The sequence below is a fragment of the Amblyomma maculatum genome, chromosome 1, assembly GCF_055883805.1.
Source record: "Amblyomma maculatum isolate TAMU_Amacu chromosome 1, ASM5588380v1, whole genome shotgun sequence".
NCBI lineage: Eukaryota > Metazoa > Arthropoda > Arachnida > Ixodida > Ixodidae > Amblyomma > Amblyomma maculatum.
The window spans coordinates 298,033,125-298,060,322 of NC_139344.1; the positions used below are offsets into that span (position 1 = coordinate 298,033,125).

General features: G+C 42.1%; 1 protein-coding gene across 3 annotated transcripts in view; it reads left to right on the forward strand.

Moving 5' to 3' along the window:
• LOC146206864 (uncharacterized) overlaps window positions 1–25,328 on the forward strand; it is a 77,885-nt gene extending 52,557 nt beyond the window's left edge. For 2 of the 3 annotated variants that reach the window (XR_014704554.1, XR_014704553.1), the window contains exons 7-10: window positions 9,704–9,789; window positions 17,728–17,816; window positions 19,591–19,702; window positions 22,213–25,328. Coding sequence is in view for 1 of the 3 variants with exons in the window: in XM_084591640.1 (XP_084447766.1) it covers window positions 9,704–9,793 (90 nt within the window). In the remaining 2 variants the exon portion in view is untranslated. Of the gene's footprint in view, window positions 1–9,703; window positions 10,200–17,727; window positions 17,817–19,590; window positions 19,703–22,212 lie in introns of those variants that run through there. The other variant, XM_084591640.1, reaches the window with a different exon arrangement.
• Window positions 25,329–27,198: the final 1,870 nt, after the last annotated feature.

Genomic DNA, 27,198 nt, shown 5'->3' on the forward strand with positions numbered 1-27,198 from the left:
TCCATCGCGAAAAAAGGGGGGGGAGGGGGGGGGGCTTGGGCGCCGCAGTAGGAGACAAAGGATCACTCCGCCGCCGTCGGCGCCGCTTCGGTGCCTTTGGTCACGGTCGCTCACCGGCGCCCGCAAGGTCAGTTTCTGTTTTAAGGGGGATTAAGGTCTGAAAGGGCAGCTCGTCTCCGTCTCCATCCCGAAAAAGGGGGTGGCGGGGAGGGGGCTTGGGCGCCTCATCAGGAGACAAACGGTCACTCCGCCGCCATCGGCGCCGCTTTGATGCCTTTTGGTTGCGGTCGCTCACCGGCGTCCGCAAGATGCGTAGGGCGGCGTAGAGCGGTGTAGGAAAAAAAACGAGGTGCAATAAAAAAAACAAAACGCTCCTGGGCCAATGTTCAGCTCCTTCTCTTCGGCGCGTAAAAAGAAGAGTGAAAACGAAAAAAAAAACAACCACAAACAAAAAGCGCAACCACGGAGAGAACATAGTGTACGGGGAGAAGGGCGAGGGAGTACCACTAAGAGCTGCTACAGCACGGTGAGGATTCGCAGAAGGCACGAGAAAAAAGAAAGCCCCAAAAGAGAGACACAGGGATTTTGAGGAAGCGGGGAGTCGAAGGCGAGGGAAATACCGCCTTTGAAACTCTGAGCGGGAATGGAAACCTGTCTTGTTTCGTCGTCCACCCCTACCTCCGCGGCCGGCGCCAGTTGACGCGACGAGCCCGCTCGCTATCTAAACGCCCTTGAAACTTAGTGCTCGGAAATGATTCCTGGCTTTACGTGACTCCGTCTGCGTGGGCGTTGCTACGAAATGTAGCCCCCAAGTTCGTAATGTTCGTGCCGAAATGAATTTCACTAAGAACACCGGGCTAAGCAAGTTTTTTTCGCACTTCCGATTATCGCGAAATAATCAAACAGTGGATGAAAACTGGCTACTTTATAAAAACAAACTCTTATCACTAGTTGACGCGCACATTCCGCTCATTTGTATTCGTGGTGATGCTTGAAGACCGTGGTACACTAGTGTGCTAAGAAGACTATCACAAAGAAAAAAATGCCTCTACCGTGAGGTAAAAAATTCAAATTTTCCTTCAAAATGGAAAAAAATATTTTTCATGTCTTCACCAATATACAAGCTTGCTATGGAGCACTAAAAGAAAATTCTTCCACCTGCTGAATATTATTCACACAAACCCGAATAAATTCTGGACCCTACTGACACCGAGCACCAGCCGTTCACAAAGCATTACCTTGGTCTACCAAGATGGATTCCCACTGAACACCGTTCAGACATGTTTTTCATCCACGAACCTCCCTGGACCATTTCCAGATTCAAATTTTTCTCGGATGCCTCCAGTTTGCTTTACAACAGATGGTGTTATAAAAATAATTGATAATCTTAAAACATCTGGGCCTGATGGAATACCCGCAAAATTACCTAAAAACACTAAAGACATTTCCAGTCAATTCCTGAAAGTAATCTTCGAACAGTCTGTATCAACGGGTGAACTACCTAAAGATTGGAAAATAAGTAAAGTAAAGTGCCAGTGTTTAAGGCTGGTAACCGATCAGACCCATCCAATTATTTCCCCCTTTCACTGACGTGCATTGCCTACAAACTTCTGGAACACGTAATTTATTCACAAGTCGCATCACACCTCGATCATAACTCTTTCTTTTTCACTAACAGCATGGTTTCCACTCCGGTCTCAACTACTGATCTTCACTTAAATCTGGACTCTTCCTTCCAAACTGACATCATTTTTTTAGACTTTTTCTAAGGCTTTCGATCGTGTACCCCACCATCGATGTTTAAACTTTCCGGTCTGTCCATTGACCCTCTAATTTTAGCATGGATATACTGTTTTATAATAGATCGTTCTCAGTATACAGTAATCGGCAATCATCCTTCAGGTCCTACTAAAGGGCGGTCCTTGGCCCTCTTATTTTTCTTATCTTCATTAATGATCTTCCATCTGGTATTTCGTCCAATATTCACCTCTTTGCAGATGATTGCATCCTTTATTGCTGCATTGCTACTAACAGGGATCAATTATCACTCTAGAATGACTTGGGCATAATTGAATGATAGTGCTCTGATTGGCTTATGCAGCTAAACATCTCAAAATGTCAATACATGCAAGTATCTCGCAAACATTCCAACCTCACTTATGCTTATTCATTGCTTTCAAACACCCTGCTGCACATCCAATCCTACCGATACCTCGGAGTCACAATTTCCAGCAATTTAACCTGGTCCGAACACATCTTAAAATTAGCAGCCAGTGCATCTCACTCAGCTTCATCAGCATGTCGTTATTCTTGGCACCTCCTTCTGTCCGTAAATTAGCATATGAAACTTTCATCCATACCAAACTTGAATAGGCACCTTTTATATGGAACCTTCATCAAGCATACTTAACATCCTAGAAGCTATTCAGAACCAGGCAGCACGTTATACCACCTCAAATTATGATAGCAACTACAGTATTACCAGGATTAAATCAACACTCAACCTTCTACCACTTGAGAACCGTCGAAAAGTCTCACGACTCTGCCTTTTTCATAAATTATATGACAACTTCCCTGACCTTCGTGACTCATTACTTCTACCTCCCATTAGAACATCGCGTCACCTCTTTAATTCCTTAAGTGTTCAGCATTTACATGGTTCTACAACAGCCTTCAATAAATATTGGAACTAGCTACCAGACTACATTGTCAACAATTAAGCGTGACGCTACTAAATTTAGAGACGCACTAATCAAACATTACAGAAGATGAAAGGTCAACCGAGTGTTTGACTTGTACCATTTTATTTTTCTTGTTACTCCTTAAGCCTATGTATTGATTAGAAGTATTTATTTGATGATATTATCATGATATTGCTATGTATTGATTAGAACTGCATCATAACATTTCACACTGTATTCCATCTTATTCTTTTATTGTAGTGTGATGTATTTTATTGTGTGCGTCATTCTCTTTACATTGTATTTCAATTGTTCTCTCCCCCCCCCCCCCCCTTTTATGTAATGCCCCAAAAGGGCTTTTAAGGGTACAATAAATGAAATGAAAAATGAAATCAACTTAATGTCCTAAAGGTACTCTCACGAAATCGGTGGGGGTCCGACTGAGTATGCCTTTTGCAGATCTACTGCTCTGTGGTACGCTCCAAGTTAGAATACGGATGCATAGTGTATGGTTCAGCAAGGACATCATATTTAAAGTGACTAGACACCATACACTATCTTGGTTTACGGTTAGCATCTGGTGCGTACAGAACATCCCCAATAGCCAGCCTCTATGTAGAAACAAATGAACCTGCCTTAAAAGATAGACGATCTGCACTAACATGTGCATACATCCTTAAAATCCGTTCTCAGCCAAAACATCTCTGTTATTCAGTAGCCACAAACTGTCCATCTAGGGCAATCTTCAACAACAAGCCCCAGTTGATTAAGCCGCTTCTCATGCACTTTGAACAAATGTGCCAGGACCTAGACATTAGCGAAATGCCAAGTATTGCCCCAAGAAATAAACCACTCCCACCATGGTACACCCTCCCAGCACTCTTCGACCTCGCACTAATGCAATTTCAGAAAACATGCACACCACATGAGCATATATTACAAGAATACCTGGCATTAAAATAAAAATAAAAATTACATTGCATTCTATACAGAAGGCTCAAAAACTAAAGACTATGTTGGCAGTGCAATAGTACAAGATAAAACAGAGAAAATAATACGACTGCCTCAGTGTGCATCAGTTTTTACGGCTGAATGATACTCTGTTTGTGTTGCCTTGGAGAAAATATTGGATGAGAACATCAATAACAGCAACATTTACATAGATTCATATAGCGTCATCACTGTAATAAACTCCAAAAATGCTGTTGAACCACTTATAGGAAACATTATACACAACATAGTAAAGGTCACAACATGAAAACATTCTATAATTCTGCTGGGTACCCAGCCATGTTGGGATTAGTGGTAATGAACGCGCAGATATATGTGCTGCACGTGTGAAAAATGTGCAAAAAGAAAAAACAATCAACATGCCACACAGAGATTGCATGAAGTTTACCCGTCAAGCGCGCAAAATAGAGTGCATTTACAGCGAGTGTCACTAACAAAAAGTTCACTCTACCGCTGCTAAACGGCGTAACATAGATGCACTTGCCAAAGTGCGCACTCAATGCGAAGTGCATTTGCACAACAGACTTTGAGGGCCGAGTGCGTAGCCTCATTGGCAAAAATTTCTTCGTCACAAAATCTATTATCTAATAAGATATGCATACAAGCTGATTTTATGTGTTTTGTATATATTTTTTATTTAAAGAGTCATTTTATAATAGCGACGGGCAGAATATCACGTAACAAAAACATGATGTAACTGGGTACATAACTTCCAAATTAAGCGTGGTGCGCCACTGCGGCGATGCCATGTTCAGTTAGGTGGTGGTCATTGTTGTTCATGGCATTTGTTGATGTGGGATCTCCGAACCGAGGACCGATGTCAAATTTTAAGCATTTTTTGTTTTTTACTAAATTAAAAAGCAGTATTCTGAACTTTGCTCTAGGATGTTTCAATTTCTTTCAAAAAATATGTGCTTACAGTTGCCAATTTCGTATCTACGAGTGCTAATGCGAGTGCGCTCCGCTTTCCCGTTTAGCACTGGGTAGTGTAAAGTGTCTTTCGAGATGCGAAGTGCACTCCCCGTAAGTGCACTTTAACATGCACGCTTGACTGGGGTATTAGTATGCAAGAAACTAAGAGCGAACTGGCAGGCTGCTTGGGAAAGTGAAGCAGAGAACAAGCTTCACTTCGTAAAGCCCATTTTAGGAAAACGGCAATCATGTCAACATTGGAAACGATTCATTGAGGTAATTTTATGTCGTCTACGCATAGGTCTCACACACACATCACCCATAACTTCCTGCTAACAAAAAAAAAGAGACAAACCTGTATGTGAAATGTATGGACATATCAGCTCACAGTTAATAACATTTTAATCTCATGCTCACAACTTGAAGAACATAGAAAAAAATATTTTGCTGTATTTTACAATGAACACATTCCATTTCATCCTTCACTGCATTTAGACGAACAAGCATTCGTTGATTTTTTCCTCGTTTACACATTTCTGAAGAAAGCAAAAGTTTTAAATCAAATATAAACAACCTAACTCTACATAACAGATCATCTAACCTTGTGTTTGGCGCATGATAACCGCAGTTGCTTATGCGTCACAACACCTCATGTAACTAACTAGAGATCTGCCTTGTCAGTGACACTCTGACCAAAGTCTTATGAGAGAAGCACTGTTTTGGCGCACCTTCTTGAAGGTTGATTGGGTGGGAGCAAGAGGAGCAAACGCTTCACTGCCACTGTTTTAGGGTTCGTAAGTCACGTGGGTTGAGGTCTCAAAGACCGTGTACTGAAAGGAAACCTTGGGATTTTGCATATGCCAAGGTTCTACAAGCTGTTGCTGAAAGGTTTGGACTTACTTTGATTAAACGATGGCAACACAATACTATAAAAACGTGCCTTTTGTTTTGTGTAATACAGCCACTCGAGGCGTGCTAGCTAGGTGCACTTACAGAAAGTATCAATCTCAATAAGTGAGCTTTGGCATAACCAAGCAACATGAGTGGAGTGCACTCCATGAGGATTGTATTCATGGAACAAACTTTGCTGGCTGAGTACATAGCCTCGTTGACAGCAGAGTTGCATAATGTAATGCACGAAGGCACGCAGGCGTATTCTTGCTAGGCACTTTTAAGGAATTGATTTATTACTGAAAAAAAAAGCCAAAGACACAAGAAATAATAATGTATACAACTTATGCTGTGAGACATGGTGTGATGCCGCTTTTGTTCTGTTTGTGCTCGTAAGCCAGCTGACGGGGCAGACATATGCTGCTGACTATGCTGGTCATTTGGTGAAACGTCTATGCGGCCTGTGTCACTAACATTTGTGCCTGCTGAACTGCCCCACTGCATGCTGTCATGTTGTTTGTTGTCAGAGTTATGGATAGGCAAAGAACCTAAATAGCATAAAACGTTTTTTTGTCATTGTTAAAAAGTGCTCTTTCCTCTGCTGTATTGAACAATCTATTTTTAAAAAGTTGTCCTTTCTCACTGACATTTTCAAACAAGGGTTCTCCAGGAATTGAAATTAGGGGGGTGGAGAGAAGCAATTTATTTCTGTAGCAATGCTTACGACTCCAACACTCATGAGTAAGATTGCAAACAATTAGGAGGATAAAGGCCATATTTATGAACAGAAAAAACATTCGAAGAACTATGCAGCAGTTCATTCTACTAGCAATAAAGTTTATAAAAAGCCTTGCTCTCTCACATCATGCAGCCATGAAAAACACTGCGCACATTTGCATTATAGTGTCACATAGTGGTGACAGTGCCCGCCCAAGGCAACAATTGTGTTGTTCTGAAAGGAACTCTTTATTGGGCTTTGCTTACATGCCCTTCGCGTACATGCCTACCTAATAATACTATTTAAGAAACAAATTTCACCATACTATGTAAAAAAGAAAGATGTTCGTTATGAATAAAAGGGTGCCTTCAGAAAAACTAGGGGGTGTGTAGTGCAATCAGTGCTGTCATTTTTTTTCAATATGTGCGTGCTCTGCTTTGCTATATTCACCACTGCATTGCCTAAAGTGTCACTGAAGGTGCCTCCCCATCCTTGCCTACTTAGTGACGGGTATCCTGGCATCCACTTTTGATTTGAAATCTGTATTGATTTCTAATGGCCATGCAGTAAATACTTATATATTACGAATGGAGCTTGTTGGTATTGCACATAAACACGCGGAATAAAAAGGTCACATTATGGGGCATCAGTCTGTGCACATCTGATGCCAACATGGATGCACTGAAATGTGTAGTTCTTGGAATGTTGTGCGCGAAAACGCATTTGCATTAGAACTGACAACTGATGTTTTTATCCCAGGAGCAACTTGGAAGAAAAAACTGCACATGCCCAGCCAGCATGTACAACCTAGAAACAGCTTATCAAAGAAAAAAAAGACAATGTAAAGTAAGGATTAATGGTGGGGGGCAGCGTGTTAAGCACAACCAAAGCAAGCTGGCAAGTTTATCTGCATGTCTTGTTATCATTCCTCCTTGTGGATGATGACATTGTTACTGCCTCTCATCAAAGAGGATTTATGCTTTGTTTTGTGGCATTTAGGAAACTGTGAATGGGCTAAGCAAGCCTGAGTGTTTATGTGAATGCTTCAGAGGTAAAACATTTCTCAAGGGGCTTGAATCAAAAGTAATAATGTGCTGAAATTGACTCAAAGTGCAAATAGGAGCAGAAAAAAGCAAAAGCATGCTTTTTTATACTATTGCTGTAAAAAATTGGTATTCTGCATATTCACAGAAGAGTGGCAAGTTGCAGTGCGGAAAAAGGAATTCGCCCCCCCCCCCCCCCCCAAAAAAAAAAAAAGGTTAGTCTGACGTCAAAAATATATATATTGAGAAGAAAAAAAGTTTTTTCTCCATACAAAAAGCAGAGATGTTGATCCATAAGGCTGATATATTTTATGCAAAGCAATAGGGATCCTGTCTGTCCTCCTCTTCCTTGTCCGCCGTCTGCTAGCGTTCTTTCTCTGACAAATGTATTGCAAGCATTGCATTCCAGAAATTGTCCCACTGTTCATACCTAGCAAATTTTTTTATCTCTGGTGATATGCACAGCTCAAAAATTTAATTGGAAAATTTTGCCTAACAGACATGCTAGAGGGCTGCCTGCTGTCCTCCTGTGTTTAGAGCTATTTCTCTCTTGTGAGAGTGCATTCTTAGAAGTTGTTTGGCCACCATGAAGCTTATTTGTTCCTGGGAGATTGGAAATATTTTTTTATTGGCCATAAAGATCACTTCAGTTGGCACCATTTAGTTGGTTTGTAAGTTGCTTAATCCTTTTGTGCACATTAGTTTGCAATAAAATATTTTGTTGAATTTGCTACGCTCCAAATTTTCACCTTTTGTGGTGCCATTTCATTGTTTTACTCTACAAGTGTTGTTTGCATGGCTCTGTCACCATGTAGAGTGGCATGCTTTGATAACATAACTAGGTAATGATGTTATATATAAAAACCTCGTTACAAGAGACACTCAAGGGACCCGAAAAAGATGTCTCTTGTAAGCAAGGTCTCTTGTAACCAAAAATTCTTAAAGCACTGTGTTGATCAGGTTATTGCACATCAGCATATAAATGCATTCACACGCATTAACAGGGAATTGTCCAGGAAAGCTTAAAGAAGTTATTCATACTAGTGTGTATTTTTGTGAGTGCAGAGTGTGTTTCTTCCCAAACACTGGTAGTAAAGCTCTTCACTTTGCAAGCCTTCCTGTTGCTCTAATACCTTTGAAGCACTCTTACATGCTCGTCACCCTAAGATGTTGACACTTTTCGTCTGAAATGACCTCGTAGTCATCCTCTATGGCACATGTGCCATTTACTTGCGCGAGAATTGCACAGTCTGTAAGCTCTTCGGAAGCACGCAAGACCCGCATCTGCAGATACGAATTTCTCAATAGATTCTGGTACCTCAGCAGTCTCTTGGATGCTCGCCCAAGCTTCATTTTCAAGAAAGCTTTCCACAGTATCCATATATCCATATATGGGCCCTCTTACATAACGTCATCACATTTAAAGCCTGTTTGTATGAAACGGTCTTTCACAGCTTCACTTATCAGGCCATTTCAGATACCTGAAATCACCTGAACAACAAACTTCGCATCAATTACTATTGTACAGTCTTGCTGCCCGAAGAGCAACAGGCGTTCTACCAATCTTGTTTTGTACAGCAACTTGACAGAGTGCATAAGGCTTTTGTCTATTGGTTAAAAGTAGGGTGTGGAGTTTGGAAGGAAAAAAATACCTTCGGTGGCTTTGAGCACGGGAACTTTGGTGCTGCAAGAAGCATTGTCCACAAAGAGAAAGGCATCGGGATTCTGAGCTTTCATCTTGCGATCAAATTTTAACAGCGAGGAATTAAATATGCTGGATGTCATTCATGCATTCTGATTTGCTTCGAAGGTGACAGTAATGCGATGCCAGTGGCTGAAACGAGGTCGTTTTGACTTCCCAATAATGGGGAAGCACTCATTCTCAGTTCCTGATATATACAACAAAAAGGATGCTGATATGGAACAGAATTAAGCTAAGTTAGTATGCTTCAGCTGCATTGTATGAGCACACCTGGGTTGTGTCTCTTCTAAATAGTGAGGAATGTATTCCAGGGACCTGAAAAAGTTGTCCTTAGTAACCGAGTGTCTCTTGTAACCATGTCTCTTGTATGCAATGTTGTTAACATGGCAGACATAGGAAAACCAACCAAACCATTTTCAAGTGTCTCTTATAACCGTGTGTTTCTTGTAACAGTGTCTCTTGTAACGAGACTCAACTGTATTACCGTACAAGAAACTCCCACAATGTGCTGAGAAACTTGCATACTCCGGCCTAGAATCTCTTGGAACGCCTCTTGTGCTCACTTGTTATGATGCCAGCCGCAGTCCCAGAGATGTGTCAACTGGCAAAATTTATGAGCCAAATTCAGCTCTGTGACGACGATAAACAGTATAATTTTAGGTCGGGGAGCTGTTGAATATTGTGCACATTGTGGTACATTAATTGTCATAGCTACCAATAGCTCTTGCCTCATTTCTTATTACAGGACATGCCACCCAGCTATGAGGAAGCGGTAAAAGATGCTGCACAAATCCTGCCACCACCATCATACATGGAGCACAAGCCTGATGAGTAGGCATCTCCTCTCGTCCTTGGTGCTTGCTGCATTCTCGTGGCATGTAAGGCAGCTGATGTTCACCGTGGAACTGGGGATCTTGGCTGCTGTTCATGGCTGTGTGTGAGGAACAGTGTGGTGTCGGCATTTCTTTCCCTAGCACTAAGGCTTTCTAGCTGCACTTGATGCATTTCATAATGTCACATCTATACAGCTTGCTATCAGAAGGCATCATTTTATGAGCATATTCCTTTTTCAGGTATCATGCACATGTATCGGAGCCTTTTTAGTTTGACTGTTGTTTATTGTTCTTGTTCAGGAGAGCTGTGTACACAGCCCCTATGCAATGCCTAGCAAAGAAGGTGGCGGCCGGAGCGTGCGCAGCGATCGGAGAATACGCACGGTCGTCGCCAGGGAGGAAGAGGGAGGGGGGAGGGGGGGAAGGAGCACACGCTTTTCCGGCTGCGGAGCTGGTTACGAGGGACAACACCAATGACGACAGCGATGACGCAAAATGCAGGAGCGGGCGCCAAAGAGCTGCACTGTAAAACAAGTTGAAAAATACACATCTGTGGAGACCACTCGGGTCCGCTCGACACATGCGGTGCGCACACAAAACCAGCCTTGAATGCTTTGACTAAGCGAAACTGGCTGAGGAAGCATTCCTAGGCAAAAAAACAAAAAAACAAAGCAAAGCTTCGGGAGAGTTCATGGCAGAGAAGGAAAGGACTGGTATCGAAGAAGAGTAGGAATGAATGGAGTGGAAGCTGAAAAGGAGTAAAAGAAGGCTGAAAAAAAAAAAAAGGTAAACGTGATAGAAATACGAAAAGCCTGTAAACTCACAAAAGATGACCGTAGCTTGACGATGCTGTGGCAACTGTGACACAATATAGAATAGGGAAGAAGCAAAGGCTGGTGAAAAGATGGAACAAGCTGAGATTGACAAAAAAACTAGCAAAAGAAAGCACTAAAAATAAGATAAATTTATGAACCTATACAATGCAAGAAAGAAATATAGTAGTCAACATGCAGTTATAAGCGCTACATGCTCATTGATAACTCTGCATTGTACTGGTGCTCATGCAGGCTGTCATGGACCCATTTGGCAAATATAGACCACGGCACAGGTTAAATAAAGGTTACACAACAATCAACTGCATCCACAAGCGGGCCACTGTCGTCCGGAGTGTAGGCATGCCAGTTAATTGGTACAGGGGCCTATCACGGCTTGAGAAGAATTACCAATTGAGCGGATGGTTGGAAGAATGCCTTCTGGCAAATCCGGATATGATTGCCAACTCACTGCTAGTTAGGATGGCAACGATCAAATGGTCTTCATAAAGCCTCTTTGGGGACGTGAAAAACATTGCAGCTGGTGAGTGAAAATGTGTGCGATTGCCGGCTGCAACCCTGTGATCCATTTGTGACCAAGAAAACAAAGAACCAATGACCCACGTCCAGGCAGCATCTCTGCAGCACAGCCCTTTCAACTGCGAGGGGTGCGCACATCGCAGCCCCGGGTTACTCTTGCACGGTGCAAACGTAATGTAGTAGATAATACTTTTTACCATGCTTGGTGTTCAGGCAGTACTGCTGAAGGCTTTCTCAGCAAAGAATATACTTAGTAGGAAGTTTAGTATTGAGTGAAAGTGCATTCCGCTTTGGCGTCGCAGAAGTGTATACCTTCAATGCGGAACAGTGTTTTCAGCCAATTAAGTGCTAGAGTATATGACATGCTGACATCTGTACTCATTTAGGAAACACAATGCAGTTGTGACACTGCGTGCTAGCAATAGCAGTGTAGAAGACGGTAAAGGTATACAGTTAAACCTCTATGTAATGAACCTTCGTGTAGCGAATTCCTCGATATTATCAAGTTTTTCAATTCCCCAACGCCGCCCTCATTGAAATGCATGTATTTGAAAATTCCGTGTAACAAACTTGTCACGGTGGTTAACCTTAATATAACAAACTCGCGGCGCCAACTGTCTCTTAACTAATGCTGAATTACTGGAAATTTGGCAGAACCCCGCAAGTTTCAGGACAATAAAACACGAACTGATGTGAGAGGAATGTCTACTATAGCAACAAGCGACGGCAGTTGACACAACGCGCCGTGTTTCAGCGCCGACGCCGCATTTACATTGCAGACGCAGCAGTCTTCGCTGCTTTCGCTTTCGGAACACGGCACTACAATAGTGGATGCTTAAAAGAGGCAAAAAATAACAGAACAAAAAAAAAAAAAAAAGAGACGGGGCGGGCAGTGTGCGTCCACCGCTGCCGTGCGGTTCCTCGCGGGCCCCCGCACTTCCGGTCAACGGTGATGAGTGAGCGGGAACATGCGTGAAGACGCAGGCAGTGTGGCAGGGCAAACGCAAGCGCTCTCCCCCAGACTGATTCCTCCTCCTCCATCCCCCTTGCCCCGCTCCCTTGTAGACGTGCTACCGCCACAGTCACGCCGAACTATCAGCGAAACATTTCACCGCTTCCATGACTTCGAATAATTTCGTTTTACTGTGAGCACTTTCAGCTGGTTTTTCTTACAATCAATTCTTAATGTGGTTTTCATTATGCATCGCCCTTTTGGGTCTTCACGCGAAAACTGTATATAACGAAAACCTGGATGTAACGAAAAATTGTGGACATTTTACAGTTTCATTATAACGAGGTTTAACTGTATGTGACATCATTGCAACTGACCATTCTGCAAAATTGGAAATCGATTGCTTCAACTACTTGGTACAACTTAGTGCATTTCTTTGTGCATTTATTACTGCTTCCGCACTGTTTATGTACCTATGGTCTTTAGCATTGTTGCATGAATGAGGAATTGTGGGGCACAGCATTCACTCACAAGGCAATTTCAGAAACAATAAAACAGCTGCATAGTGCTGTTTCATTCTCTTCTTCAGCCAACCAGCCTGTATTAACCCTTATTTTTCAAATCACTCAGGGCACTCCTGAAAAATTATCTCTGAAAATAGTCAAAAACTCACTGTGAAACCTGCATTGTAATTACCATCGACAATCAAGATCCCAAGGATGTCATTCATGGCTATAGAATCCCAATCTGAAGCCCTCCGTTATGGCATCATCCAAATCAGTGGCTGGGTGTTTAGAAGATTTGGTAATGGCAAAAGTGGCCTCAAAGTCTCGCGAATGAGCTCTTTGGACACCTCTTCCTCTCTTGTTTCCTTGAATAACATCTCCTGATTTTCGATATCACGCATCATAGCAAGAGTGGTAGAATTGAGGTTTTATCGTTGGTCACTATAAAGAGGCTATTTTGTTAGTCACAGTGATTTTGGACAGGTGAAGAAAAACATGGCATTGATGCACCAAATGTCATAGAGCACTTTTGCCAGCAAATCCTGGGTGTTGTGGTTCTCATGCTGCAGCATTGCCTATCATGGGTTTAATTTTACTTTAAATTTCTTTCAGGAATATTAACAACGCATCATATTTGGTGGATGGGATTTTATTACTGCTTAGAACAGTGTATTTACTAGCTGATATAAACACTCAGTCAAGTTTAGCACTAGGAGAAAAGAAATGTGTTGCACTTTGCACGAATAATGTAACATTAAATAATGAATCCCTTCCTGAAGGCAGCATTCAGAAGCATTAAAAGTACCCAAGCTTATCAACTTGGCCTTAAGTACTGCCACAATGTGTTTCTTCAGGAAAGAATGTGGAGTGGTTCTCTAGAATTAACTAGCTTGAGACCTTTGTATGCTGCCAGCTGTTATCGATCTATATGCAAACATGCCCCATAATTTCTCGTTTCTGTGGTTTTACATCAGCCGTGAGGTATTTTCTTAGAAAACTAAACTGGGCAAAATGTTAAGCCTGTCGGTGCAGTAGAATCTGTGTGATACGAATCTAATGGGGTCGTAAAGAGTATTCATCCAGAGGAACAGGAAATGACGTGTACTGCAGTACAGGCTGCTGATGGGCACCTTCACCGCTTTTGTAATTGTAACATCTGCTCTTTTGTGGATTAGCGGGGGCTCTATACCAGCAAGCCTGTCACATTAGGCATGTTGTAATTATGCCTGGTGGCACAAAATGTAAAAAAAGATGGAAGGGAGCAGATTTATTTGACTGACCTTGGGTCATTATGTAACGTCCTGCGCGCTAGTGTGACGGAAATATAGTGCAGCTTATTTGGGAAATGTCTGATGACTACGAAAATTGTTTTTTATAGTGTGAGAAACTTGTTCAAGGGGTTGTAAGTTTATGAGTGAGCTTTTAGGAGGCACAACTCCAGTATCTCTCGACTGATGCAGAAAGTGGAGAAAAAGAAGGCACCAAGGTTAGGTGCTCATTGCGTGGTGTGCTTCTGTGACGAGGAAAACAAGAAATGTGGGAATGCACTTGCATAAAGTATTACATGCAAGTTTGGTGACTGAGGAAACGACAATGGCGCTTCGGTCGTCATATGCAGGGCCATGGACTGACGTGCACTTGCTTTCTTGAAAGTAACATTTTCTGTCCGTCCATTCCGTGCATTCATGAGAGCTTGCTTTAAAATGCTGTGCTTTGCTCATAAGACTTGCTGAATTCCGCAGAAAGACACACTTGAAGCCCAGATGGCTGATTATCTCCCTTGCGACATGTTGGCTGCTTCCTAATTGGGCTCGTATCGATGGTGCTTCATATTGGCCCTATTCATCTTGCCACACAGTCAAACAAATTGCATGAGGTGTACATTTGTCCAAACTGAGGCAGCCGTGGTTATTACCTGTGCCATCTTGTGCTACATTGCACTGCTCTCTATCGTTCGCTTGCCATGGCACTTGAGAGTAATGGTGTATAAATGAAACGACTGTATTTGCAAGGAAATATAGTGTGCCCGACATTTTGTCAGACTCCATAAGAGACTTGCATGATTCAGAGACATGCAGTAAATAGTGTGCCTTATGTTCAGCTTCACAGCACACATTTATCATTGTGTTTTAAAAATAGATTGCCTTCAAAATGATGGAGCATACTTTGTCACTCTCAGCTAATGCTCTGTGTAAAACAAGATAGTATATAGCTGGAAGAGTTCAGCTCAGGTGAGTTTCTGTGGGTCACTCTCTCACTGTTTACGTCCAGTACGAGGTAACGGTTTTGGGATGTTTTCAAAATATTGTTTAATACTTTTGCAATTAGTTCTAGGATAGTCAGGGTCGCTCTTCATAAACAAACAACAGCACAGGTACACTGTGAAATCAGAAAATCACTTTAAAAACTCATGTGGCGCCAATCTTCTTTAATCCGGCATCCTTGAGCGGTATTGGCAGCACTTGAAGGCAGCCAGGGTTGTCCTTTATTTGGTTTCATGCACTTGGCATGATGTTTGAGGATTCATTCTACACTGTCTATTTTCAATGGCAGTATTTGCAAATTTTTTTATTTACTAAGGTAATCGCTAATAGAATCGGGACAACCTTGGACTTCAATCAAACAAAAAATCAGGCAGGTTTTAGGAAAAGGTACTCTTCTATCGATCATATACATACCATCAACCAGGCGATGGAAAAATGCTTGGAATATAACCAGCCCTTATACATAGCATTCATTGATTAAGAAAAAGCATTTGACTCAGTAGAAAACTCGGCGGTGATGCAGGCATTGCGAAATCAGGGGGTAGATGAGCCGTACATGAAAGTGCTGGAAGATATAGGGGGTGCACAGCAACCATAGTTCTGCATAAAGTAACAAAATTCCCATAAAGAAAGGCGTTAGGCAAGGAGGCACGATCTCCCCAGTACTATTCACAGCTTGCTTAGAGGAAGTATTCAGAGACTTGGAATGGGAGTAGTTAGGGATAAGGGTAGATGGAGAATACCTCAGTAATCTGCGATTCGCTGATGACATTGCCTTGCTAAGTAACTCAGGGGATGAACCGCAAAGAATGATTGATGACCTAGACAGGAAAAGCAGAAGGGTAGGCTAGCTTGAAAATCAATATGCAGAAGACTAAGGTAATGTTCAACAGCCTCAGGAAGGAACAGCAGTTTACGTTAGGTAGCGAAGCACTGGAAGTAGTAGGCGAATATGTTTACTTAGGACAGGTAGTAACCGCAGATCCGGACCATGAAAAGGAAATAACAAGAAGAATAACATTGGGATGGAGCGCATCTGGCAAGCACTCGCAGATTATGACTAACAGCTTACCAGTATCGCTCAAGAGGAAAGTATACAACAGTTGCATCTTACCTGTACTCACCTATGGGGCTGAAACGTGGAGGCTAACCAAGAGGGTTCTACTTAAGTTGAGGACAATGCAGAGGGCTGTGGAACGAAAAATGGTAGGAGTAACGTTAAGAGGTATGAAGCATGCAGACTGGGTTAGAGAAGTAACGCAAGTTACTGACATTCTAATGGAAATCAAGAAGAAGAAATGGGCATGGGCAGGACATGTAGTGCGAAGAGAGGATGACCGATGGTTGCTTAGGGTAACAAACTGGATTCCAAGGGATTGAAGGAAACCGTAGCAGGGGGCGGCAGAAAGTTAAGTGGGCGGGTGAGGTTAAGTTTGCGGGGCTCAAGTGGATGCAGCTAGCACAGGACCGGGTTAATTGGAGGAATATGGGAGAGGCCTTCGCCCTGCAGTGGCTATAGTCTGGCTGATGATTTGCTACAAAATGTACCGCACATTATGGTATGTGCATGAGAAGCTTGCTCATTTTGGAGAAACACCCAGTGGATGTACAACCTTTTGGTGTTATGTCCAACTTCACAACACACATTTGTTCGAAAAAGATAGGTTTTAAATGACGTACAGCATAATTTGTCGTACTTGCCTTCTAAGCACTTGCTCTTAAAAACTCTCCGTTGGTACTCTGTGAAGTGAGAAAAATTCTCTGAAGGTCTCGCCTGCATTTGTTGCGCTCCCACCTCATTCCTTCAAAGGGAGGCTGGCTGGCCAAACATATTGCAGTGTTTAAAAAAATATACCAGCTTTGAAATGACATATTTTTTTCTTCATGAAGGAACAACATCATAGATCCACTTCGAAATTCGAGAACTGCTTTGAAAATCTTTGTTTCCATGTATTTCTATATGGTTAGCACCCCCAGTTAGGTGCCCCCTGTGTTTGTAAACATTATATGTTGGTCTGTACTACATCTGAGTGTTTCTGCAGGGTGATTTGAATCTAACCTACCCAATACTGATAGGTTGTGTGGAGAAGTAGAGTTGTGGATGATGACACTAGGAACATGGTTCAGCTGTGGTGAATGCTAATAGAAGTGAAGAATTAGTCAGCCTATTTGAGTTTAGTTTAAAAACTGCATGACAAATGAGAAGTGAATGGTTTTGCTACACATAGTGTGATTTCTTTGAAGTTTGGTGCAGAGTAGCAATGGCAGGAATGGGTGTGCTTCTGGTGACTTGTACATGCACAGGTTTGCATGTGATGCCACATGCCTTTTTCCCTGTCAGCATTTGTGGTGCTTTTCACAGTTGAAATCGGAACTGGTTGATAATAATGATTATTGATGCATAAAAACTAAAAAGTCTGGCTCAGTACTCATTTTAGAATCTTTAAAACTATAGATCACTGCGGAGGTTTGAGAGAAGTGCTCATTACGAGGTTTAATGAAATCCTGACACCGGTCTGGGGCACCAGAACCACTGTTTGGCTTTTATTTCAGCCTGTTTTTTGGTGTGTGATATAGGTAAGATTTTCTGCTGCAGAGTGCACACAGTAAGGCACTTTGTTCATGACATATTATAACTGTGGACAAAGCCATAAACTGAAAATATTGTAGTTTGCATGGGCAACACATGGGATGGTGTCTAGTTTCAAAAGAAAAAAGATTCAAAGCATATAGTTCTTTGCATAAAAAATCATGCCATGCATTGTACGCTCAGTCCTATTCATGACTGTTGTTATATCAACTGTGGCTGAACTACTTCAAGAGTCATCAAGTTTGAATGTGTTTTTGTTTTTCAATTTAAAGGGGAGTTTGAATATTGAAATATTTGAAACAAATTGAATATGGGAGAAAATTGCCTTCAAACATCAAATATATGATCAGTGATAAAAAAAGTAAGCAGACATTGTTTGTCCTGTTTATACCCTACTGACATATATTGCACCAACCTTATGCAGGATTCCGTATACTGTTTTTTTTTTTTGTACAAGAAGGGCCTGCGTGAAACTGGTTATAGCTAAACACAGCAAACTCGTTAATTCAAAGAATCAGAAAAAATGTCCCAATTAATCGAAAGCTTGAATAAAAAACTGCCGAAAACCATTTGCAGTACAGAATTTTATTTTATGAATACCATTTGAGATTTATTCCCAGTTTGGTCAAGTGCTTCACTCTGTTGAGAAGGTTTCACAAAACAGTCTTGTTTTGAGGATGCTTCACTGCCCACACAGTGAAGCAAACAGCAGTTAAATTGCAGTTAATTCGTAAATTTTTTTGGATTCGGTAATTTTTGAATATTCGAAAAATTCTGAATATCAGTTTCCTTGAATACAAGTCAGAAGCAGACATATTCGACTTGTCTTCAAAATTTTAAACATTTGCACATCCCTAATTTAATGCAAAAGCTCTTAAATTCAAGTTTGAAGGGACTGAAAAAAAAAATGTTTAAATCATTTCAAGTTGGAATAATCAAAAGAGCCAGATAAACTGGCACTTGCTTCAGGGTAAATTTATTTGGCAGCTGACCTTGCAGTGGTTGCCTCAGCACTCACATTTTGATCAATGCTTATAAAATAAAGGAGGCTTCACAACATAAAGCCAGTTTTGATGGCACAAAGGCATCACACCTGCTGCCACATCAGAGGTGTGTGGCCAACTCTGTTTGAATAGATTGATGACAGCTTGTCATACTTATATGCACCCTCTGTTTGAGAAGCATCCGATGCCCTAGACTTACACCAATGTTTGCCGGGATTGCATTCACCGCTTAAATTAACGAGTTTTGCCCTTGCTCTTATCATAACAGGGATAGGTATACAAGAATAATCTTACGCGCATCTTCGGCAGCAGGCTCTAGGGCCAGTGACATTATTTGGTCTGACAATAATGGGTATTTTTGAGGATCCAGGTAGAATGAGAGGAAGATGAATAACACAGTATGAAGCAGCACTGAACGAGGGTAGAGGGGGGAAGCCTCAGTTCACAGGTCGAGCCGGACAGTATAGCCAGGAAGCCTGCGAACTGAGGCTCTACCCTTGTTCAGTGCTCCTTCATACTGGGTGTTTTTGAAACAGATGGTTCCGTACCTTACGGAATAATCTATTTCATTTTTAGATACTCTTTTAATAAACGGGACGCAGGTGCAAGTTTATCTATTTCTGATAAATATTTTGCTGTATATTAAAACAGCTGAATATTCACGTGCTGCAAAGCATTGATCTTTACATGACACTGTGAGTGATGCCTGATAAAATTTCATCTATATATTTTTTTACTTATTTCTTGTTTCGGTGTGGAATGACGGACCACATAAAATGATGTTTTCTGTTTATGACTGCATAGCCATTATTTCACAAGCACCTTATCAAAGGCTGTTGTAGCAGCATGGAGCTTACCTACTTAACCAGTTAAGGCTGTGGGGGCATAGCAAATAGTCCCTCAAATACTTAGGCTATTATTTCAGTAATTGGAGAGATAGTTGTTCCTTTTTCTTTGAAAAGTGCGATGAGCATTTTATTCTCTAGTTAAATTAGGAGAGAAGATCTGTACAAACACAGTACTATGGGTGCCTGCTGCTGAGGGGTGCGGCACCATTCTCAAACATGGCGTCCACCTCAATTAATGCCTCTTACATGCAGCTTCTGCGTGCTGATCATTTTTCCTTCCCAGTGATATAGCATGACCATAAAAGGAAAATAAATAGGAGAATAAGACTGGGATGGAAGGTGTTTGGCAAGTACTCACAGATTGTGACTAGCAGCTTACCGGTATCCCTCAAGAGGCAAGTATACAACAGTTGCATCTTACCTGTATTAACCTATGGGACTGAAATATGGAGGCAAACAAAGAGGGTTTTACTTAAGTTGTGGACAACGCATAGGGCCATGGAACGAAAAATGGTAGGGGTAACATTAAGAGATAGGAGGCATGTAGAGTGTGTCAGAGAAATAAGTCAAGTTACCGACATTCTAGTGGAAATCAAGAAGAAATGGACGTGGGCAGGACATGTAGCGCGATGAGAGGATAATTGATGGTTGTGAAGGGTAACAAACTGGATTCCAAGGGAAGGAAAGCGTAGCAGGGGAGGCAGGAAGTTAGGTGGGCAGATGAGGTTAAGAAGTTCGCAGGGGTCAAGTGGATGCAGCTAGCATAAGACCAGGTTAATTGGAGGAATATGGGAGAGGCCCGGCAGTGGGTATAGTCGGGCTGATGGTGATGATACAACTCTCGAGTCATGACCTATTGCACTTGTATATACAATTCGTGCCGCCTGCCTAGAGTTTGTATATAACACACACGCCACCAAAGTTCTTCATGAAATGGCTGCATCATACAGGCAAAGCATAATTAGTGCCTCAAAGGCCCCATTCAAGGGGCATTACATGAGGGCTTAGGCACGTATAAAACTTTCTATGGATGATTTGAAGGATGATGGGTTGGAATGAAGTATGACGGTGTTGGGCAAGTCATTCCAGGAGTGAGTAAAAAATGATGACAGATGCGCACAAGTCTGGGCAAGGGGAGGATAGACAGTCGTGACTTCTGCGACTGGAGGTGCGATAGGCAGGGCTGATAATAAACTTGAACAGGGGATGATAATAAACTTTGTGAAAAAGACAGTCTTGCGATGTTATAATGGATTGGTAAGTTTGTAAGGATTATCATTGCATTTTAGTTCGATGATGCTTCATGATAGATGTATGCCGAGTAGATGAGTCTTGCCATGTGATTTTCGAGAATATTAATAAGGTTACTTTGGCGAGGGTCCCAATTAGGGCTCACATATTGAAGCTTCAGTCAGTTAAACATTGAATAAGCTAGTAATTTCACCGATGGAAGTGCTCGGCGCTGGGTTCGCAGGAAATAACCAACCACACTATTAGCATTGTTAGTGATCTGCGTTACGCGATGTGACCTAAGGTCGGCAGTTAGATGAATGCCTAAATATTTATATATTGATACAGAAGTGATTTCAGAGTTCGAGATAAAATATATTGAAGATTGCAAAGAGTGCCGTCAGTGAAAAGATAGTAGACATTTTTGTTGGGTGTTCAATGGCTGCATGCTTACCAAGGGTTTTGTTTGTACTTGTCATATCCCAAAACCCTTTGTAGGCACCTGTACCGATACATTGGTCTCTATGTGGTGGTGGCTTTGTATTGGCAGTACAGGATTCGCTCTGAGCCCACACACTTATCTGCTGTTTGCATGTAGTACAGCTGGATTGAAAAAAACTTGGTGCCTGCTTTGCTGAATGCAGCATAGCATGTGTTCAGGATGACGGTTTGACAGTTGTGCACAGGCATGCTAGTGAGTGCCAGTTTGTAGAAGCAAAATTAAGCATTTATATTGTTCTGCCTTAACCAATTGGCTATTTGTGAGGTGCACAAGAATAGGAGAAACAGCAGTCCACTTTGAATATTATATCAGTATTTTTCTACTATTGACATATAGTGCTTGACTCACTTCACAAGCTTTTTGGTGTTGTTTTCTGCTAGGCACAGCATATGACAGCCGTGTGCGCATCAGAAAAACTTGGGCACCAAATACAAGGGCTCTCTGTATCTGTGCAGGGGTGGTCCTAAATATGTGCAAACAGCGGGAAGCTTGGCTGCGCGGAGAGTCAGTGCATCCGGCCGCACATCGAAGCAAAGTGGCGCAGGGGGCGGTGCTTCGTGTCGCACACTGTTCTTACACTGCTGGTGTTTTTACCACTGGGACAGCATAATTATTAAGCAACAAAATAAAAAATGGCTTTCGTACTTTTAAAATTGATAGCGATGAACATAAAGATGTCATGGAACGAGCTTTGTCAAATCATCCGAGCACCACTCACTAAGGCATACTAGCAGCATAGCTTAGCACTCATTTCCAGGAGCTTATGATCCTCGCCGGCGGATAAGACATTGCCATGCTCAAGCTAGTATGGTAGGCCAATTGATATTCTTCCATAGGACTGCAGTGAATGAACCGCGATAACGCCATCTCGGCGCATTTGGCCGCTTCTCAGTAAAGAAACACGGTGCGATTCCGTGCTGTAGCAGACGACACGAAGCACCTCTTCCAAGCCCCTTGCGCCACTTTGTTTCTATGCGCTGACGCGGAGTGCAGCCACGCTTCGAGGTGCTCGTCCACCCTGTACATGTAGCCTTTGCATTTGAACGTGCATCTCACTTGCAAAGCCAGATGATGTGTACACACCAATCTGCGACCTAAGCACTGGGGGTGGAAGGGAGGTGCCCATAGAAATACATAGAAAGAAAATATTTCAAAGCAATTTTTTGATTTCAGTGCACCTATAATATCTGCAGAGCAACCATGAATATCCTAGAACAGATAAAAGTATGAGACATTATTTCAAACTCTGAGTATGTGTGAGGAGTATACCCATAGAAACACAAGTAAGTGAAACAAAATATTTTTCTGGTTTCATACAGTACCCACTTGTGAACAGTTGACAAGTATTTTGAGAAAGAGTGTGACAAAGTATGTAATGACATTTTGAAGGCAATGCATTTTTGGCTTGCTTTATGGGGTTTAATGTCCCTAAGTGACTCAGGCTATGAGAGACACCATAGTGGATTGCTCGAGAAATTTGAGCCACCTGGGGTTCTTCAGTGTGCACTGACATCACATAGCAATGTATTTTTAAACCACCCCAATAAGTGTATATTGTGAAGCTGAACATGCATGAAGTTCACTATTTTTAAATCGCCAAAGATTCTTGTCTAGTCTGATGTGGTGTCGCACATGCTACATTCTCTTGAAAATGCTGCCATTCCAACTGTACAAAGGTTCACATTGAAGACAGCACTCAGGCAGGTACAGTACAGAGTTCTTTTTCGTTCCTTTGCTGTGCCATTTGAGAACTGATGTTTGAGTGAAATGCTATCTAGGCTGTAGAGTTTGAACTAGTAAGAAGATTTGGCATATCTGTTGTGCCGGCTGTGAAGAAGGGAGAGAGAGCACCACAGATATGCGCTCGGTTCATGTGATCATCTATGCTAATAGTCAAGCACAGACATAGATAGAAATACAGTTCACAATGGGAACTGGATGAAACTGAAACACGATATAAGAGCAGCATTTCAGATTACACAAGAATACTATGTTTCAGATAAACTCCCAGTGGATTGTGAGCCTTTTGTGGTCCAGCCTCACAGGTTTCCCTAAATATACTTCAATATGTTGTTGCATGCTGTGTTTTCTTCAAACAGTTATGAATGGCTGCCTGGATGGACACTGTGTGAAAGCCGTTTAAGAAAGTCTTGCTTGCATATGGGTTGCACTCATACCCCTGTAGGGTTTACATACTCTGCTTTTGAAATACTTTCACAATCTGCACTAGGATGTTCATGGCTTTTCCAAAGAATGACATCGTGCTGTGAAAGCGGTTTTTCAAACTTTGTATTCCTGTGGGCGCTGAGTCTACTTTTCACCCCCTTGACTGTGCGGCATCTGACAATATACTGTTGTGGGTTTGTTGCAACAGTGATTTTTATTTTGCAGTAAATTTGTGCATATTTTAATTGCAGCACAAACTGATTTTGGGGGCAAAAGATTAGTTCACACGTGGTATTTACTCAAGTGCACACACAGCTGTTGTACAGCATAATTTCTGTCCTTGCACTGAATGCGTCCTTCCATGTTGCATTGCTCTTATATGAGTTGTGAAGTAACTGCACAGGTGACGGAGCTGCCGGCAGAAACAGTACCTGATGCTAATACAGTCTGGGAGAGCAAGTGCTATTGTTGGTGCTGCAGAGCAGTAGCCCTGTAGCCCAGAGAAGATTTGCCGACATTGCAAGCAGTATATGCAAATTAGGCAAAATTGCACTGTTGGTGAAATGATCGAGCTACAATTATTGGTGCCAAACATGTACACTCTCTTTCATCGCATTTTTGAATGAGGAAAAAAAGGGAGTTGTTCAGTTTCGTCAGGAGATGCACTATTGTCCAACTATGTATATAACTCCAAGAAGGCCGGCTCTTTCCTGCTGGCCAAAATTGGGAGTTTTTATATGAGTAGACCACATTTCTGTTGTCAGTGCGATGCACCCATCAAGGAGAGACAAACATTCTTTTGGGACTGTTGCATCTTAATTGCGATCTTCTGGCACTTCTGTGTGAGTGTGGTGCGAGCTTCTTCTACAGAGCAGTGTTTCTTTAAAGTTTCCTTTTGGTGTAGCTCCCTTTTTAATATTTTGCCTGGCTGCTTATGCGTATAAATGCTTGTTGACTATTAACCAGTGGCATCTAGTTTCTTCCTTACCACTGCGATATAGTTGGTGTGTACCTGACTGTTAAATGGACTTGGATGGCTTCAGCTTATTGTGTATTTTGTGGCACTGTTGTGTCAATTAGCTATGTGTAGGGCTAGTCCAACACAAAGTTCCGTTCGGCCCACAGATGGCTGTAAGGGTACTAAAAGGCCATTTTCAATCAAATTTTATAAATCAAAATGTCCGGTAGGGGGTTAAGATTATTGTGTTGCCATTGTGGTTTTTAATATTTGCATGAGTGCATAGAGTATAAAACCATTCTTTGCTTGTTGCATAGATTTAGTCGCTCTTGTTTTTGTCAAGGGCTGTAAGCTACTCCTGTAGTTTTTAGCTGAAAGGCAGAATAGCGCAATCATGCACTAGAATGAATGCCCTATTCATCATGATGCACTCTTTATTTGCATATTAGATACTACTGCAGTTGCATAATTTTATGCTTCTGTTTTATTAATTTAATTATGAGGAGTGCTGTAGTGCATATGGTTGGAACTTTAGAAGGCATTTCAGTATTTGATTAATTGACTGCCTTAGAAACACTTGCAGGTTGCTTTGGTTCTAACAAAATTTTCAGACAGTCTTGTTGAAATGAAATTCTAGCCTTCAGTGACAGAAAAATTAATCAACTTAGCAACAGTCTAACTATAGCAATTAAGGCAGATGACACAAGTGTGTCAGGCAGGTTGTTTTGGCTATAATTAGTCATTATTTCTGGCAAAAATTTGTTTTATATCTGAATATTTACAGCAGTTTTGATTAGCAACCAATACTACAGCAGGCCAAGAGGCATTCTGTAATGAGGTCATTCTTTGGACCACAACCTACTTGTCACATTTTACCAGTGTGTTTTTTTCTGGAGAAAGTAAAGTAGCACTACAGAAAAAGCAGTTGGCTGTGTTTCCAAAATGGCTGTCAAACCACCATGGCAGTGGCTTCAAATGGCTTTGCTGGCTTCCATATCAAATGCTTTATCATCATAAAATGAGTACCAATTGATTATTTCTGCTTTCGTCCTGTATGGCAATATTCGATTGATTTCACAGCCTAAAATAGTATGTTCAGAAAAATACAATGACTGGCAACTTGTATCATTACAATGTTTACATGATCTATAATATGTGCTCTAAACAGCAAGTGTTTAATAAAAATTATAAACATTGCATCAAAATTTGAATGAGTGTTGTCCTTTTTGCTTTTGTTCCCACTCTTGCTTGGGCCAGATCATTTCTGTGTGCTATTTTAAAATAAATTTAAGGGTCACTGCTGAGACTGCATTGACAGATGACGTTATTGACTCCTAATCGACGACTTTCTGCATTTACTTACCCGCTCCACTAAGATCCGACTGCGACCTCCGACGCTTCCACTTGACTATGCATAATTTTTTGGAGTCAGACGTCCGAGTCTCGTTGCATTGAGGGTACAGTTTGACGCAGCCTTCTGATGGGCTGTGATGTCAAACCACTGGCGCTACATCCTCATGACGTCACATGACTTTATGACTTAAATATATATGACTGTGTCTCGATGGTGTCATCAAAGCATTGACATCAGCCTATATTTGGGAGCAGTTTTTTGAAAATTTGTTCATTTTCATTATTTTTTTCTTACTGCTGCTGTTGTCGCTTCCCTCAGCACTCAATGGCATCCTTATACTCAACAAGAATTACTAAACCGGGCTCACAAGCCTGGTGTAGAGTAAAGACGCCGCTGTACCGTTCCTATGCATTCCTCAATGTTCTCTGTCACAAAAGTTCAATCGGCCACTGGCAGAGGTACTGCTCAGACCAAAATTAGCAGTAATAATTATGTCGTGCTGCCCCTTCTCACTATTGGTAAGCTGGTTGTCGACTCCGTTTTTCTGCATGCCAACCTTGCCGTGTGCACGTATCGTGATCAAGACTTCAGAGATGCCTTGTGGGATGTGGTGGGTCTTAAATAAGTTTACTCAGACAATTTAATGTCGCATGTCTGGATTGTAACATGCAAATTAGCATAGTCAAAAGAAAAACTCATCTCGTGTAGAGATTTATTGGTCAAGAGTTGCCGCTGTGTTATTGCGTATTTGGAACTAAAAGAGTTAAAGATAAAACTTTTCTGGCCTCCCGAACGCTTGGATGATGCCTTCATATGCGAGGGTGTCCAAGCTTATGGCAAAGTCACCTCAATTTCAGGGGAAAACTGGAAAGTTACAAAGATAAAGCAGATGACTCTCCCACATCAGCTAACTGTGGGGCATGCAGAACCTCGTCCTAACCCATGGCCGACCACCCCTATGCCTTCAGTGCAACCGCGTTGGACACATTCATCAGCACTGTCATACAACGCATGAAAATTGCCAGCGTTTCAGACACAGCGGAGGAGTGTGTGCTGACATGCCGACAAGTTATGACATCACGTCCAGCCTCCTGATGGTGGATTACAGGAGCACATCATGAATGCCACTGAGGTGTAGACATGACTGGCGACCTTCCTGTTGCTGTTGTGGCCAAGTCTTTGAATGCCACTCCACCAGCTACTGAGGAGGAGCAAAATTTTATCGGAGCATCCGAGGGAAAGGTGAACGATGCCACATCACAGGCATTGGGCGAGATTGATCGAGCTTCCGGCAAGAAGCCATCTGCTGTCAAGTCACCACTCTTCCCTGAAGACCCTGCAAGTGCTTATGCAGACACTTCAACCCTTGTAGCCATTTCTGTGCAGCAGCGTCTGTACCATGCAATGCCTGGTTCCTGTATCTGATGGGGTTACTACTGCTGATGAGCCAGTCCAGAAGCGGCGTGCGCATCTGAATCCAGTGAGGAGGATGACCAAGCAAGCAACAAGCATCGTGCCATCGAGCGTTGAAGCGTAAAACGAAGTGCCGATGTTTGCGGTCGAGGAGGCCTGGCAGTGGCTCAGAGGCGGCTTCGCTGTCTACTGACGTGGAACTGTAAGCAGAATTGTGTGCTGTCATCATGGCGGCTCCTCAAGAGATAGAATTCGCAATGCTCAGTAT